This window comes from Orycteropus afer, unplaced genomic scaffold, assembly GCF_000298275.1.
Source record: "Orycteropus afer afer isolate SDZICR_OR568_19922 unplaced genomic scaffold, OryAfe1.0 scaffold00208, whole genome shotgun sequence".
In the NCBI taxonomy this organism is placed as follows: Eukaryota; Metazoa; Chordata; class Mammalia; order Tubulidentata; family Orycteropodidae; genus Orycteropus; species Orycteropus afer.
The window spans coordinates 5,947,803-5,965,637 of NW_006921795.1; the positions used below are offsets into that span (position 1 = coordinate 5,947,803).

General features: G+C 42.8%; 1 protein-coding gene, 1 non-coding gene and 1 pseudogene across 2 annotated transcripts in view; 2 read left to right on the forward strand and 1 right to left on the reverse strand.

The window, feature by feature from the left end:
* Positions 1–2,257, reverse strand: part of MGME1 (mitochondrial genome maintenance exonuclease 1) — an 11,915-nt gene extending 9,658 nt beyond the window's left edge. Inside the window, exon 1 of the mRNA XM_007948214.1 lies at positions 1,747–2,257. Coding sequence (XP_007946405.1) covers positions 1,747–2,257 — 511 coding nt within the window. The remainder of the gene's footprint in view (positions 1–1,746) is intronic.
* A 1,910-nt stretch (positions 2,258–4,167) lies between these two features.
* Positions 4,168–12,652, forward strand: LOC103203252 (annotated as a pseudogene).
* LOC122150705 lies at positions 9,095–9,330 on the forward strand. Its single transcript, XR_006163808.1, has one exon. It is a non-coding gene; the product is annotated as a small nucleolar RNA SNORD17 (small nucleolar RNA).
* Positions 12,653–17,835: the final 5,183 nt, after the last annotated feature.

A 17,835-nucleotide genomic window follows, 5' to 3' on the forward strand; every position in this document is an offset into this window, starting at 1 on the left:
CAAAATAAAAGAAATTCTGTTTATTAAGCTTGATCCTAAATTAACAGAAACACAGCAGAACGCTTCTAGCCTAACTAACTAAAGGTCAGTTTCCTTGCATAGGCTGGTGGAGTTCATTCACCATCCCAAATAGAATTTCCTCTCCTTTACCAAGAGGGCCACCAGAGTACTTCCTTAGTGCCAACAGCTACAGACTCCAGGTAGCTCCCTATCTTTGTATTTCTTAAGTTGATTTTAGGATTTCTACAAGCTGTGAAATTCCTGGTTTAAGGAAAAGCAAACAATTTCTCATGAAGAAAGTTATCAATTTTAACTTCTAATAGTGTAAAAACAACAATAACCCCCCCAAAAAAACAAGATACCGTCAAGAGATTTTTTTTATGTTGCTTATTTATAAAGTGAAGAACAGTTTGATGGTTGTTACTAATTATCTCAAGAAAGCAGTCAATTCTTGTATGCATTCCTTGGCCCTCACATCTGTGAAATGTTACAATGGGCTAAGGCTTTGACTATTTTTGGCCAAATCCACATGCAACTTATATATAAATACTTAGTATTTTTCTTTAAAACACATCATGTCCACAGGTTTAATGTTAAATACACATGTAGGTTGTTTCTTCTCCTAAGATGCTTGAAAATAAGTATCTTACTCTTAAAACAAAGAATTTGTATACCACAAGGGTTCATGTACTACTTTCTGGAAAACAGGGTGCTAAGGAATGGTCAATGGAAAACTTAGCTGTAAAAGAGAACTATGTAATTTTTAGGGGACCAATTAACTCACCTGTGATGATCTTTTGTTTTTCAATGGTACCTGTTTTAAGGAAGTGATCCTCTTAACTAAGAAGCCTAATAAGTTGGGAATTGAAGTCTAAAATTTATTTAGTCTCTTTCAATTCCTAATCAAGAATACCTGATTATCTTAATTTACCAAGCTCTAAACACAATTCCTGCATTCTGGCTGTGGCTAGGGTCTTTAAATTCACCAGTCCACACCAATTAGAAGAGCAAAAGGTTATTTACTAGATTCTGAACAAAATGCCTAGCACCCAATTGTTATCTTTTTCATAATCAAGGGGAACAGGTTATTCTAATACTTAAGTTTGAACCTTATAATATATATGAGTTTTCTGTATCATTTAGTCAAATTAGTTAATCTCTTTCAGTTTCACCTGTAAAATGGGGATGTTATTATCTCTGCTTCACAGTGTTGTTAAGAGAATGTAGTTAATACACATTAGGAGCTATCTACTGCTAATTATCATTATATGAACATAGTTCCTCACTAGTGTTGTTGTTAGGTGCCATAGAGTTGTCTCCGACTCATAGCGACCCTATGTACAGCAGAATGAAACACTGTTGGTCCTATGCCAGCCCCACGATCCTTGCTACACCTGAGCCCATCATTGTTGCCACTGTGTCAATCCATGTGGTTGAGGGTCTTCCCCTTTTCGTTGACCCCCCACTTTACCTCACTGATAAACAAAAACTCAACTCATTGCCACAGAGTCGGATCCGACTTATAGCGATCCCTCCTTGGGTTTCTGCTATCACTATAGAAGTGGATTGCCCAATCTTCCTCCTGAGGAGTGGCTGGTGGGTTTGAACCACCAGCCTTCTGGTTAGCAGTCAAATGCCCTAGGCACCTCACTATTAAAAAAAAAAAAAAAAAAAAAAACCCTCATTTTTATGATGTTGGTAGTCTATATCCTAGAAAACAGTTAAACACAGTGTTGAGAGCATTACTTGAAGTATATTCTGCAAAACCATCTTCTCCCAGTTCTCGAATCATCCGCTGTTTCCACCTCTCCAAATAGAAGATCTGTTCTGATGTCATGGTCTGTTGTAGCACTCGTGTCACACTTGGTATCATACTCCTTTTCAAAGGGATTTTCAAAGGAATTGAAAAGTCACTTGACGTATTTGATTTTACTCTTTTCTCTGGATTGAAGAGAGGAAACCAGTTTCGTGGAGCCCTTGTTTCATCATCTTGCTTTGGGGGCTTACACTTACTCACAGGTCCATAAAGAGAAGCATCTTCCTCAAACAGTGATTCTGGGGTCTGAGCATGGTTTCTGAATGACAAGACAGACTGTACTAAATCAGAATATTTTTCTTGGTCTACTTTTTCATAAGCATTCACTTTTTTCTTCCAGCCACATGAATAAGAAGTGGAGAAACTAACACAGTGGACTGGTTCTACACAGAACCCCTTTGAACTTCTGAGCTGCCTGCAAACCGTCTGAAAAGCCTTCATTTTTTTTAAATTTTCACTTCCCTCTAGTTTATTTGCAGTGTGGAGTGCCTTTTCTCCTTTTCATTCCTATTGAAGACAAAAGCAGTGTTAGGTACCAGGCATGTTAAGTATTAGAACCATCAAGCAAAAGCTGTATCAGAGTACTGCACATTAAAATTGTATTCAATAAACTTTTTCCACAGTTTGGAATGAGCCATTTCCTGAGACTCGGATGAATACTAGAAAGATCAAAGCAAAACCAAGCTTACTGATCTGGAGTCAATTCAGATTCACAGCGACCCAACAAGACAAAGCAGAACTGCCCCACAGGGTTTCCAAGGCAGTAAATCTCAGAAGCTGACGGCCATCTTTCTCCCACACAGCTGCTGGTGGGTTGCCAACTTTCCAATTAGCACTCTAGCACTTCAGCCACTGCGCCACCAGGACTCTTCTTCAGAAGGACCATGCCCACTGCCACCGACTGGATTCTGACTCATAGCGACCTCTATTGGGTTTCCAAGGCTGTATATCTTTATGATAGTAGAGTGCCTCATCTTTCTCCCCGGGAGCAGCTGGGGAGTTTGAACTACCGACCTTCTGGTTAGCAAACGCCTTACCCACTACCACACCAGAGCTGCTTTTCAGAAGGACCAGAGCTTACAAAATGAGAATTAGCAAACTTCCTCAATCTTGATTCCAAGAACTGTGAGCCAGTGTGTGTGTAACCAAAAAAAATCCAAAAGTCGAGTTCGTGATACAACGGCTACAACCCAATTAGTTAACAGTTAACGATTGATCCCTAAATACCGGGTTCTGTGCTAAATATTCTGGATAGATTTTTCTCATTTAATCCTCATACGTTCGAAGGTGGTTAACATTAAGATTTCGTCTTACAGCGGGTAAGCGGCAACTAGCAGGGCCCACAGTCTTGATTCCCAGAGGGGGTCTCCCGTACCGCTTGTAGATGTGGACCACCGCGGGGAAGTAGGCCTGTGGTCACACTAGGGGGCATCGGGATTAAAGAACGAGTTAAATAGAAGCCTAGCCCGCGAGAAAGGGGTCCATACCACAGAAGTCACAATGCTGCAAGCAGGTGAACAACGCTTCGCTTAACTGCTTCTAACCAACATGTTCTCCGGAATCGTATTTTCATCTGTCCCGCGCTTCTGTCTTACTACCAGCCAGAGGCGTGGGGGCCCCATTATGCACTGCGCACCGCCCCCAGTCTCTATTTCACCAGAAGGTTGGCGGTCCAAACCCACCAGCCACTCCTCGGAAGGAAGATAGGGCAATCTACTTCCGTAGTGATACTGCCTCGGAAACCCAAGGAGTGGTCGCTACGAGTCGGGTCCCACTGAGGGCACATTACGACAACAACAACAGACACTCAAACAGCAATGAGTTTGTTTTTTTCCTTTTGTACACTCAGGAGACGGTGGAGAGGCCCTCTCAGGCAGAAGCGCGGGCGCTTCCAAATCGCGCCAGTTTGCTCTCACGAGATCTTTACGTCACTGCTCGTCGCCATCTTGGACTCGGGCTAACTGATAAATCCGCCCCCGCACTACGGCAAGGTCTTTCTTGCGACGCTCGTTGCTGGGAGCGTATTTGTGACTTCGTCTTCCCGGCGCTGTCCAGTGGTCAGAGGTGTTTACGCGGTGCGGAGCGAGGGTAGGCCCCGCATTGTTTTTATGCCCGGCTCTAAGATGGACGACAGTGGGTACCGGGGAGGCCGCTCTGGGGGAGCACGTGGCGCGCTGTTTTGCTGCTCCTGGGGCTGCTGGGATGGTGGCGGAGTCCAGCGGCCTCCCATCAGGCAGGGAGGCCAGCGGAGGCGGGGCCGTGGCCGCCTCTGAGAAGTGACCCGCCGGGGGCGGCGGCCCATCTTCTTTCCTCGCACAGCCAAGCCGCCCCTGCTCGAGACCCGCGTCGCCATGGCCGCGGTTCCCGAGTTGCTGCAGCAGCAGGAGGAGGACCGCAGCAAGGTGAGGCCCTCTTGGTGCTCAGGCTATAGGCATTGGCCCCACGGACGTCCCGCGCCGTGTCTTTTCCACCTACCAGACTCCCACACTTTTTACTCGATCCGTTACACACGTCCCTGGCGGTTTGTGGACCTTCCTAAGCGGGATGCCGCCGGCCGATTATCCAGCGGAAGGGGAACCGAAATCACGGGTCTTAGTCATATCCACCCCTGTGTCCTGTACCATGTGCGGAATGGCCAGAAACTCGATGAGTTTCTGGGGCTGGTCTCTAGAGACCTGGAGACATGTTTTTATAGTAAACGTTTTTAAGTCTTTCAGTGGCTTCGTAGTGCCTTGACAGCGGTGAACGTGAAAGCCTTTTAACATTGAACAAACGACAGGGTTTGGTTTTGCTTCCGAGCTGGCCCCCTTTGAGAAACTGCTCTTTTTTTTTTGGTCCCCAGAAGGGAAATTCCATCAAGGCAGATCTGAAGCATGCTCGTTAACAACTTTATAAACGTTAAATGCGGTGCAGTTGGAGTTGTAATTTTTAGTCAGTACTATTTACTTGTCGCACTTTTAAAAAAATACTTTGTATTTGAGTAAATTATTCTCAACCATGCCCACTGCCGTTGAGTCAGTCCGACTCAGCGACCCTGCAGGCAGGACGGCCATGTCTTTAACCTATCGAGCGGCTGATGAGTTAGAAATGCCGACCTTTAGGTCAGCAGCCGAGCACTTTAATTATCCTATGCTCCGTAAATTTTGAGGTCTAAAAGTCAATTCGATAAACTCGGACTACCAGAGCCAATTCTGTTTTTTTAGAAGTTAACCTTTGAATGGTGAAACTTTTTCATCTGACACACAAATAATCAAGAAGGGTGTTACTGTTGTATTGAAATGAACCTTTGTATTCCCAAGGGAAGAGTAGTGTCTTGTTTGGGATATTTTATTTCTTTAAAAGTTGAAAGAAATTCTTTTTTTTTTTTTTTAAATAAAAATAAAGCGGAAAGTGGGAGCCTGATACTAGTATCTAGAGCATTCGAAAAGTAGTTTTCTACCTAAAATGTAGGTTTTGTATAGGAATTTTGATAGCAACTTTTTCTTTACTGGTACCTCCTCCTTTTTAGGTTTCTAGGTCCAGAATCTGTTTTTAGGAAGCTGTTTTAAAGGACTTGATTGCCTCAAGCTGCCTCCTTAGTTGTTTATTGTAAATGATGACCATTCTGGTTTTTAAAATGACTCCTCACCATATTCCCCAGCAAAATCTGAGGACGGTTATGAAGGTATTTCCTGCCTCCTGCTTGAAATGACTGCAGTTACTTTGTCCATACCCTTAGTAGAGAAAATTATATGGAATCATTATTTTTTAACATAGCTAAAATATATGATCTTAACATGTGCTTTCATTTTGCTTTATGAAAAAAATGAAAGCACAGGCTCGTCCTGTGCATTATATTTTAACGCAAATCTTAAGTGATTTCCGTCCTTCAAAATGGAGCTCATAGCAAGTATGAAATAGTAGCAGGCTAAGTCATGGGCAAACTTTTCTATAGCCTTGGTACAGCTTTATAGTTACTGAAATACTTTTACATGCTTACTTACAGATATTTAAGTTTTTTAATTTGCTTTGGTTTGGAATTTTCAGGAGGATAGTTTATGAGTTCTCCCATCTCCAGGGGTTAAGAACCACATAAAATAGGGAATATAATTGATTCTGTAGGATGTTGAAAATCTAGCACAGTGCTTTGGGGTTGGGGATTTAGCTAAGCAAAACTGAAGAGTTTTGGGTTGTGTCTGGTACCCTGACACTCCCGTTTTGTAACATTGAAGTGAAGCTGTTGGAATTTGTCGCCTAAAAAAACACACACACACACACACACACACACAGTTCAGGGAAGAATTGTATGATTAATTTGGTTTTTAACTTCCTCTACTAATGGGGAGGATTATATTTTGATCTTTAAATTTAGAGAAAAGGGAATTGTACCAAGCCTAGCCTCTGAAAACAAGTTTAAAGTCCCGTCTACGCTAACACCGTTGGATGTTATAGTGTATAAGAAAATATCCCCTTACCCCCCAATACTGACTGGTTAGAGTTCTCATATGCCAGGGGGATTTTGACAGGTTAGGAAGAAATTCAAGATTATGCAGAACCTTGTTCCCGTAGAAACTACCCTTGCCTCCAGTCATCTTACACCTTTAAGGTTCCCATTTTCAGATTGAATGTGTATTCTAGGGTCTTTCTCAGAAGACTGCTTACTAGTAGTCTAGCAAATGTATGAAAGGCATTAAGAGTCCTGACTGCCTCCTGGGCTGGGACCTCCCTTTGTGAATTCACTGAAGTTAAAATGAGCCACATAGAAAGTAAAAAGCTGTGCAAGGATGCTGAACCCTGTTGTATATCTCAACATTTGCAAGGACTAGGTGATAATCTTTCTTAGCCTAAGTGGTATTTTTAACTGGAGGCTCTTCTTACAGTTATAACTTGACCTTAACTTTAATAAGTTGGTTACATTGGCTTTGGGTAGATGATATTTCAGACCCAGTCATTAATGCTAATAAACTCAAGAGGGTGGGTTTTTGGGGGGAGGTGGGGGAGTATGAAAACTGGCTTCAGCAGTTAGGATGGAGGAGTGCCCTGCAATTTGTATTAAGTGTAGGCACAATCCTGAACTTGTACCAATACTGCAGGTCCAAATTTGCTAAACTTAATGGGTTGATTTCTTTTTTACATGTAAAGTATGACTTCAAAGCTGCTAAACCTTCTTTCTGGATCAGTAACTTGTACACAGTACCTTAAGTTCCTTTTTTGTGAATACTGCTTTAGATGCTTACATTTTTTGTCTGTAGGAAAAATTGGGCAAGAAGGGTATATTACAGAATTTTCTAGTAAGACTTTTTAAATTCTTACTTGGTAAGGCCAAGTAAGTGACTAACATTGCTTTAGTTTAAACCAGGGTTTTTCTCAACCTGAACACTATTGACATTTTGGTTTACTGTCCTTTGCAGTGTAGGATGTTTAGCAGCAACCTTGGTCTCTACCCAATTGGTGATAGTAGCCCCTTACCACGCTTCAGAGATTATCAGATATCCTTTGGAAGTAGGATTGGGTAGATGATAACAATGCCCCTGCTTTAAAACCACTGACTTCTTCCTGAAATGGTGTACTATGGTAGCCTCACATTGTGTTAAGAGGCTAATCAGATAACATGTGATATAAAACTTAAGCATATTGTATAGTAAAGGAGGACACAGGGAAAAGGTAACTACAGGGAGGAAGTGGGAAGAGAGGTGTTGCATTGTGGGGAATTGTATTCAGTGTCGTGAAACAATGTGTATGAACTGCTGTATGGAAAATGAAATTGCAGTGTAAACTTCCACCCAAATCGTAATAAAAATAATAATAATTTAAAGAAAATCTTTGGTAGAATTGAGTTTCCCCCAATATTGAGGAACCTTACCAAAAGTGGTAAAAGGTATTTTTCTTCAGATTCTTAATACCCACTTTTACAAAGAGGCAGCTGTTTGTTGGCTTTGTTAGTATCAAGTGTCATTTTTGGACAGTGGAAGCCTGAGGCCCTGGTATGACAACACAAAGTGACAATACTGTGGGCCGGGATTGATAGTCAGAAAAATAAATGCTTCAGAATTTCAGAGCTTTGTAAATTCTGCCCTTTTCATTATGAAACATTCAAAGTGACAGTTTGGTGTGACCCTGATTCCCTGCATGGTCATTTTGCTTACAGTTATCTTAAATATGTAGTCCAGGCAAAGGAAATGGCTGCAGGACACCTATTCTCACTGTACTTGGTTTCTCAAGCGTAAATGGAAAAGTTTCTCTGCATATTGCTTTCTAAAAAGGGATTTAATTGCTCTAACACCTATTTATTTTTTGATTGGCCATTGAGTTACTTCTAAAAGTATTCAAAGGCAAACCATGAATACATAGGAGTGGTGATTGAGTTATAATTTGTAGGGGAGAGGCTAAATAGGAAAGAAACTGAACCTCATCTAGAAGTTGGTTCCTTGGCTTGATTCCCCCTCACCCTGTGCCTTTTATAGATTTAGGATAGTTCAGTTTTTCAGGCATTGCTGTGTGGTCTGGAGAGAAGAGTGATTTTTTCAAAACGGCTACTATGTTAATCTGTGGTATTCATTTTCCACCTGGTGAATTGGGAGCTATGGTTTGCCTGACTTGCAGTCAGGGTAAATGTAAGGCATACTGGCAGAGATGTTTCCAACTTTAAAACTTTCACTTGTTCTTTCAAACAAGTGAAAAGGCTTAGACATAGTGCGACTGGGTTGAGTGATGAAATGAGGTAGTGGAACATTTATGTGAGAATGATGTGGGAAAATGCCAAACCTCAGATGCAACAATTTAAAAAAAAAAAAGAAAAATGCCACCATAAAGCAGACAACCCATGCCACCATTTGTGTTTCAAATTGAGATGAACAACAAGCTTAGTCTCTGCCCGAGCTACCAAATCATCTGTTTTGGTAGTGAAGGTAAATTTTTAAAATTTTTATCTTAGGCTAGGCTGGTATAGAGAAAGATGGTAAAGGGCAGGCATTGGATGTTCTTGAATGCCTTTCACCTACATGAGTAATGTGTAGCTTGTCAGCTTTAGTATAGCCTCTTGCCAGCTTGAGGGGTAGGGGAAGTGTCATTATGTACCAGGGAATTTTATGAGGGAGCTTTGATAGGATTGGGTAGTAGGAGAAGGGCTTTAGCTCTAAAGAAACTTAGGTGCTTTACGAACTAACTTGAAAATAATCCAAGTACTTTAGTAATTAGATGTATTTATTGAAAAGAAACAGTTATTTAAGGGAGTAATTCAAGTTCATCTCTCTTCTGGGTTCTATGGTTGGAATCTGCTGTATACAGGCTTGTGGCCTTGTGAAATGATGATTCAGTTTATCCATTCGCTGAGTGCGCTACACTGACCTTCTTCCAAGTCTTGGTTCCTGTTCTAGGAACTAAGGCTGTGTAGCCTCCAAGTGCCATGCAGTCTTGCTGTGTTCTACCGCAGACAGCTTGTGTGTTGGTAGACTACTGGTGAGTATGGTTGGTGTCAGCAGATATGGGTCCCTCTGGGTCCCTTCTCAACAAGATGAGTGGTGGAATCTGATCACTTGCTGCAGCCTTTTATCTAGCTTTTGTTAATCTTATGACTAAGTAACTGTGAAAGTGGTTTATCTGTTTTAGTACATTGAGATCAATAAGTCCTTAGTTCTGTTGTTTTTGAGGACTCAGGTAAGGTATAGGAGGAGAACCATGGGGAGTGAGCAGGGGAGGAAGAGATGAAACCTGTGAAAACTTGATACAGTTGTTTTCATGCACCAGTGCTACAAGGAAAAGCTGGCATAAAATACAGATACATTTTATTTTCACAATGGAAGAAAATAAATTCAAAATACAAATTTTGATTATTTTGGCATCTTAAAGGGGCTAAGGGAATTAAGGAATGATACTAGAAATTTTTACTGAGAACCTTTTAATGAGTTGAAATGGTATCAAAATAGTCATATGTATCATGTGAGTCTTTGATATTTTCAGAAATGTATGCAAATCTAGAATGTGGCAGAACATTTACTTCCTCACTAAGAGCATTGAACAGGCAAGGTATGAAACCTTTCCAGCCATAAAATCCCCAGCATCTTGCTTCCTGTGATCAAAGTGAAAATTGATTCAGGGCCAGGCTTTTTGCTTCTGCTTTGGCTCTACACATCTAGTTCATTCGTGGCTTGACTTGTCACTCACAATGACCCTATTCCTGGTAGGAGTCTTATTTCCATGCGTGGAGTAAAGGGGAAGGACAAAGCAAGATCCTTAGTGGAGAGAGGAACGATTAGGATGTGCTGGCTTAGTACATTCTGTTTTGAGAATGAAACCTAGAAAGTCATTTAAATGCACACAAGTAGTTGTGTGTGGCGCCCCCCCCCCCCCCCCCCCCCGCACGCCCTGTAGTTTCTTTGCAACAGTCAAAGATGGAGATACAGGGGCTGGCACATTTGACTTATTGTATGCAAAACTGGTTAGATTTAATGATTAGTCATCATTCCAGCAGATCATCATAGTTAATGAGATGTTTTCTTCTGACTGAATCTTGCCATTTTGGCAGTATGGCACTAGTCTAAACTGGAGATTATGGTTGAGCCTCTCTTTACTCACCAAGTTGGTAAATCCACCCATTCACTGAGGTAGGTTGTTATCTTCATAACACAAAACCAAACAGTACTGTCGAGTACGATCCAACTCAAAGTGACCCCTCCTTGGGTTTCTGAGGCAGTATCACTATGGAAGTAGATTGCCCAATCTTCCTTTCGAGGAGTGGCTGGTGGATTTGAACCTCCAGCCTTCTGGTTAGCAGTCAGATGCCTTAGGCACTACGCCACCAGAGCTCCTATCTTACATAACAGTGCCAAGCAATTTAATTTTTATTATGCTTTTGTGTGAAGCTTCTCTATTCCTCTTGTGGGTTCTAGGTTTTAGGATCTTGCTTTCTGTGTTGTCCAGTTACATGAGTCCCCTTTGTCATCTGTGAGCCATTAAGCCTTTCAGAGAGGGAGCTTTGCAGATAGTGTTAAACTTGTTTCAGAGTGAGTAAAATTAAAGTGTGGTAGAGGCTCAGAACTGCAGGGTTGTCCTGCAGTCAGAAATGCCCCATCCTGGAGCTGTGGAGGATTTAATGTCAACTTTTCTCCTTTTTGGGAAGTGCCTTGTCCTTAAACATAAGCATGCAGATTTCTTAAAACAGGGAAAATACACTTTTTAAATGAAATATCTTGTTATTTCTTATTGTTCGGATGGTTGTTAAATGATTTGGTTGAGAAGCATATAGGGAGTTGAAATGAAAACTTCAGGTGTCTGTTAATGGTGATGAAGTGATTTGGAAAAGAATAACAAGAATGATTGCACAACTTGAAGAATGTAGTCAGTGCCACTGAACTGTATGTATAGAAGTTGTTGGGCTGCCTCCCCACTTCCAACTATTCCACTTCTAGCCATGCACCACCTACTCAGCAAGTCCTGCCACCCCAGGGCTACGTGCAGCCCCCTCAACAGATCCAGGTTTCTTACTATCCCCCTGGACAGTATCCTAACTCCAACCAACAATATCGACCTCTCTCTTACTTGGTGGCCTACGGCCCCCAGCATGTTCAGCAGTTCCCTCAGCCATCCCAGCAGCCTGGTTTACAGCCCATGATGCCTAACCAACAACAGGTGGCTTAACAAGGCATGCTTGGGGTCCAGCAGCCATAAAACCAGGGCCTGCTCAGCAACCAGAGGAGCAGCATGGGGGGCCAAATGCAAGGCCTGGTGGTTCAGTACACTCCACTGCCTTCTTACCAAGTCCCAGTGGGCAGTGACTCACAAAATGTGGTCCAGCTGCCTTTCCAGCAACCCATGCTGGTGCCTGTGAGCCAATCTGTGCAAGGGGGCCTGCCAGCAGGGGGCGTACTCGTGTACTACAGCATGATCCCATCAACTCAGCAGAATGGTAGGAGCCCTTCTGTGGGGTTTCTGCAGCCTCCTGGCACAGAGCAGTACCAGATGCCTCAGTCTCCCTCTCCCTGCAGTCCACCACAGATGCCACAGAAGTACTTAGGAGTGTCACCTTCTGGACCAGGGGTGGTGGTTATGCAGCTGAATGTCCCTAATGGACCACAAACCCCCCAGAATCCATCCATGGTCCAGTGGAGTCACTATAAATACTACAGTGTGGACCAGCGAGGGCAAAAGCCTGAAGACCTGTACAGTCCTGAAAGCAGCCCCCAGGCCAACACACAGATGAGCAGCAGTGCTGTGCCATCTCCTACCCAGTCCCCAGCTCCCTTTCCTGTCACCAGCCTCAGTAACGTCTGCACAGGACTCAGTCCCCTGCCTGTCCTCACACAGTTCCCCCGGCCTGGGGGTGCAGCACAGGGTGATGGGCTCTACTCCCTCTTGGGCCAGCCATTACAGTACAATCTGTCCATCTGCTCTCCCTTGCTCCATGGCCAGTCGACTTACACAGTGCACCAGGGACAGAGTGGATTGAAGCATGGAAACCGAGGCAAGAGACAAGCACTCAAATCAGCCTCCACTGACCTAGGGACAGCAGATGTTGTCCTGGGGTGGGAGCTGGAGGTGACAGATCTCCCTGAGGGCATCACCTGTACTGAGGTGGACAAACTCTTCACTCAGCTCACCATGTCCGGCGCCAAGGTCCAGTAGCTCAAGGATGCTCAGGGGCTGCCTGGCGGGGGTGGGAGTGGGAACGACAAAGTGGGACTGCTGAGAATGGCTGCCACGTGGACCTCGCTGCCTTGTACACCATCGTGGCTGTGCTCCCCAGTCCCCTGGCTGCCCAAAATGCCTCCCTTCGCCTCAACAACTCTGAGTCGCTTCAAACTTTGAGTGGCCAAAAAGAACTATGACCTGAGGATCCTGGAGCAAGCCAGCTCCCAGTGAGCAGAGGAGGGGAAGGGACCAGCACAGTAGTGGTGGGGGCAGGGTGGAGGGGGTCAAAGGGCCCAGACAGACCATGGACAGAGGCAGGAAGCAGGGAGACAGATGCTAAATTCGCACCTAAGGCAGTAGGGACAAAGATGGAAACAGACACCCATGCTGGCTGGCACTGAACTCCTCACTCCCCTGCTGTGGTCCATTTTCCCTGGTTAACACCTCTCTGCTTCCCTCTCTTTCCCGTCCTCTTCTATCATTTTTTATCTCTTCTCCCACCATGAAATTAATTTCTTACATATTTTTTGGCCAGGTAGAATTAGGAGGGTCCCACACTCCCCTATTCTCCTATTTCCTTACCATCCTAAGCTCCCTTTTCTTTTTTGGTCTTTATGAATATATTTATATGGACAGAATTAAGAAAAATGAAATTGATTTCCCCTTCCTCTCATTTACTCCATCTTGTCTCTTCAAACCCCACAGAGTTCAAACTTGGGCCTCCTCCCACCCGCAGAACACTTGTATATTGTTTGAGGTTCCTGCCGCAGTAACAGACACAGTATTTAATTGCACATACATATGTTTGCTGGGTGTATTCACTGTAAATTTTATTTAATCTGTTTTTTTTTTTTTTGTTCATTTGTTTAGGGGTTATTTGGGGGGAGGTTAGTTTTGTTTTTAAATATAAAAAAAATCTTGTCACTGGAAAAAAATGAAATTGTTGGGCTGGTGTGTATTTTCACAATAAAACAAAAAAAGCTGAGTGTGTGTAGCATGCCTAGAGTGTGGCTTGGTTCTAAATAAAGCCTGCTGTTCCCCACTGAGTTAAGCACCCATTCCAGGCATTCAACATCTGGCCCAAGTCAGACTAAGTGTTGACTGTCAACTAAGCAGTTATTTAGATGATGGTTTAAGATTAGAAAATGGAAGTAGATAAAGGAAGAAGTATATGGAGGGGTACTACCCATTCAGTATTCATCAGTTAGCAAGTATTGTGACATGGGGTCCTGGAGTGTTGGTTTTGTTGGCTTAAGCGTATCATTTTGCTGACTAAGGAGTGCTGAGATTTTACTCACATTAGGCGCTTCCGGAGTTAGGATATTAAGTGCTGATTTAGAAGCTGTAACATTTCACAACTTTTTACTTTTGATGTCTTTTTCATCTGGTACCTTATGTATGCTACCATGATTAGAAAGTTCATTCATCTTGTGACTGGGGACTGTGGCAGTTGGTTGTGATCAGGATGCTTAGGAAATTTGCTGATACTCTTCTCAGACAATTCATTAAGGCCCAAATAAATGCAGACTGCTCAGTACTACCTCCTTGTCTCAATTGGTTAAATTTTGCATTGCAGAGTGGCTGCTGTAGAAGCTTGTGTGCCTGGTATTCCTGTATAGTGCAAAACCCCTAACAGTTTCTTCTGTTCCTTTGTGTCCTCATCATACTTTTATACCAAAATTGATTTCTATGCTGACAAAAAAGGAAGACAGAGTAATAGTCTGGGATATCACCTCTACATGGTTGGGAATTTGGAAATCTTTTGGCAAAACCAGAAGATAATTGTTCAGTGGAATGAAAAACAACTGGTAAAGTCCATCATAGCTTCCACTTTGATGATTAAATAGCTATATTTACTAGATTGCATCCCCTTAGGGCCCTCCAAAGGAGCTCTGGTGGCACAGTGGTTAAAATGCTCAGCTCCCAACCAAAGAGTTAGCAATTTGGAACCTACCAGGCACTCTGTGGGAGAAAGATGTGACATTCTGCTTCTGTAAAGATTTACAGCCTTAGAAACCCTTTAGAGCAGTTGTACCCTGTCATATAGGTGCACTGTGAGTCAGAATGGAGTAGACAGCAGTGGGGGGTGGGTTTGGTTTTGAGGGCCCTCAAATTCTAATTCCAAATGCGTCTATCTAGGGTGTGGAGCTCAGACTCTGTAGGTTTGCTTGGCTTGTTGTGAGTTAAAGTGTAACTCTTTGTTAGCACAATAAGACATTGAGAGATGCTGAGAACCCACGATTTGTGATTTCTCTAGGAAATGGCATCTCTGGAAATGGTACTGAGCTCTGGCACATACATTTTAGACCCAACCTATGGATTGCCCTAGCTCCACCAGCGCCTGTTGCAATTACTTTGAGCTGACTGACCCACGTTAATTCCTATACTGGATAAGTGGGATGGCCAGTACTCCTCTGCAGTTGCATTTCAGTGCATATTTTGAAGTTCCTTTGAATGATATGTTTGCCCAGTGGAACTATCAGGAGGAAGGAAGCTTTTATCAGAAACATAGCAAAGCATAAAATTAAGCGTCCCTGACTTTGAAGCAGAGGTCTTGTAAGTGGACATCTGAAAATTAAGCAAAACCAGCAAATATTTTATAGGAGTCATCAAGAATTTATTTGGAAGGAAAAGTACTTAGGTTGAGATGTTAGGAGCCATTGTTAAGTTTATTGTGATTTTACTACTAGCTCGTGTTAAAATCGAGTTATTTATAATTTAGGGAGTTTGATGTCAGAATTGAGGCTTCTTTCATAAAAGAAAGCCATGCATTTTTAATGAATATACTTACTTAACCAGTTTTCCTGATTTTAGGTTAAACTTGTAAGTTCTTAGTCCTGAATTTATAAAGGACAGAACTTTATTTTCTTATTCTTCAGGAGGCTAGAAGTTTGAATTCAGGGCACTGGCTTTAGGGGAAGGCTGTTAGTCAGTTTAGGGAAAGATTCTTGTCTTTTTTAAGTATCTGTAGCCCTGATGTTCCTCAGTTCCTTGAAAATCATTACATGGCATCTGTGTGTGCCTTTGCTAACTTGTCTCCATCTATATTCTTTGTAGGAGCTCTGGTAGCATGGTGCCTAAGGCATTTGACTGCTAACCAGAAGGCTGACAGTTCAAACCCGTCAGCCACGCCTTGGAAGGAAGATTGGGCAGTCTACTTCTGTAGCGATACTGCCTTGGAAACCCAAGGGAGGGGGTCAGTATGAGTCGGATCTGACTCTACAGCAGTGAGTTTGGGTTTTGGTTTTTATACTCTTTGTAGAACTCAGAAGTGAGCTCATTAACATAGCAAAGGAAGCCCTATTTCCAGACAGGATCAAATCTACACATACTTGTTGTCATTAGGTGCTGTCCAGTCATCTACGACTCAGTGACCTTATGTACAACAGAACAAAACACTGCCCAGTCTTGTGCCGCCAGCCTTCCGGTCCTTGGCTATACCTGAGACCATTGTTGCAGCCGTTCTGTCATCCCATCTCGTTGAAGGCCTTCCCCTTTTTCGTTGATCCTCCACTTTACCAAGCATGATATCGTTCTCCAGGGAATGGTTCCTTCTCACAACATGACCAAAGTAGGTGAGACGAAGTCTGACCATTCTTGCTTCCAAAGAGCATTCCAGCTGCACTTCTTCCAGGACAGATTTGTTAGTTCTTTTAGCAGTCCATGGTACTTTGAGTATTCTTCACCAACAGAACTCAAAAGCATCAACTCTTCTTCAGTCTTCCTTATTCATTGTCCAGCTCTGATATGCATATGAGCTAATTGAAAATACCATGGCTTGGGTTAGGCATACCCTTTGGAGGGACATAATTCGATTCATAAGGCTTAAGTATTAGCTATGGTTTAAGAATAGGGACCTGACATGCTTCCTCCATGCCCTCTGTTACACCTGGTTTGTGTCAGTTCTTCATGAAATTGACCATCAGTTTGTCTTCCTTAGGAATTTGGGCTTATAATTTATATTGTTGCTTGAAATTCAGCAGGAAAACTATTGGAAAACCTTTTTAACCAACCAATTCTTAGAGGTACTGCTTCTGTTTTCTTTATTATGTTGTTGTTGTTAAGTGCCGTCGAGTTGTTTCCGACTCATAGCGACCCCATGCGCAGAAGAACGAAACACTGCCCAATCCCGCGCCAGCCCCACAATCCCTGCTATACTCGAGCCCATCATTGCAGCCACTATGTCAATCCATCTCGTTGAAGGCCTCCCCCTCTTTTGTCTACCCTCCACCCTACCAAGCATGACATCCTTCTCCAGGGAATGGTCCCTTCTTGCAACATGACCAAAATAGGTGAGACGAAGTCTGGCCATTCTTGCTTCCAAGGAGCATTCTGGCTGCACTTCCTCCAGGACAGATCTGTTAGTTCTTTTAGCAGTCCATGGTACTTTCAGCATTCTTCGCCAGCACCACAACTCAAAAGCATCAACTCTTCTTCGGTCTTCCTTACTCATTGTCCAGCTCTCACATGCATACGAGGCAATTGGAAATATCATGGCTTGTGTCAGGCACACCTTAGTCCTCAAGGAGATATCCTTGCTCTTCAGCACTTGATACAGTTCCTTCACAGTTGACTTTCCCAGTGCTACATGTCGTCTAATGTCCTGACTGCTCCTTCCGTTGGCATCGATTGTAGAACCAAGCAACGTGAATTCTTTGACAACCTCAATCTTCTCTCCATTTATTGTGATGCTGCTCATTGGTCCAGTTGTGAGGATTTTTGTTTTCTTTATATTGAGACGTAATCCACTCTGTATTATAATTACGATATTTTTTTTTTTGTTTCGACTATATACAGAAGGCTGGCAGTTCAAACCCACCAGCCACTCCTCGGAAGGAAGGTTGGGCAATCCTACTTCCGTAGTGATACTGCCTCGGAAACCCAAGGAGGGGTCACTATGAGTCGGGGCCGACTCGACGGCAAATAACAACAACAACATATACAGAAAACATACAAATTCAACAATTTCTGCATGTATAACTCAGTGACATTGGTTACATTCTTTTAGTTGTGCAGCCATTCTCACCCTCCTTTTCCAAGTTGTTCCTCCTCCATTAACATAAAATCTCTGCCCCTTAAGTTTCCTATCAAATCTTTCAAGTTGCTCTTGTTGGTTTGAGCCCATGTGTATTGTAGAAGAGTCCAATATTCAAAGCAGAAATTCTTTACTAATTTACCTAAACTACTGTTTTTAAGAAGACTTCAAGGGGATACTTGGTTTAAGGTTTAAAGATTATCTCAGGGCAGTAGTGTCTAGGATTCATCCAGCCTACTTGGCTTAGAAAGTTTGGATTCCATGAGAATTTGTTTGCTACTATTCTATAATTCCAAGAAAATTTTAACACTGACAAATGGAGCTGGATATTTTTCTCCCTGAATTTCCAGCCCACAGCAGTATTCTGTTTCCCTTTATG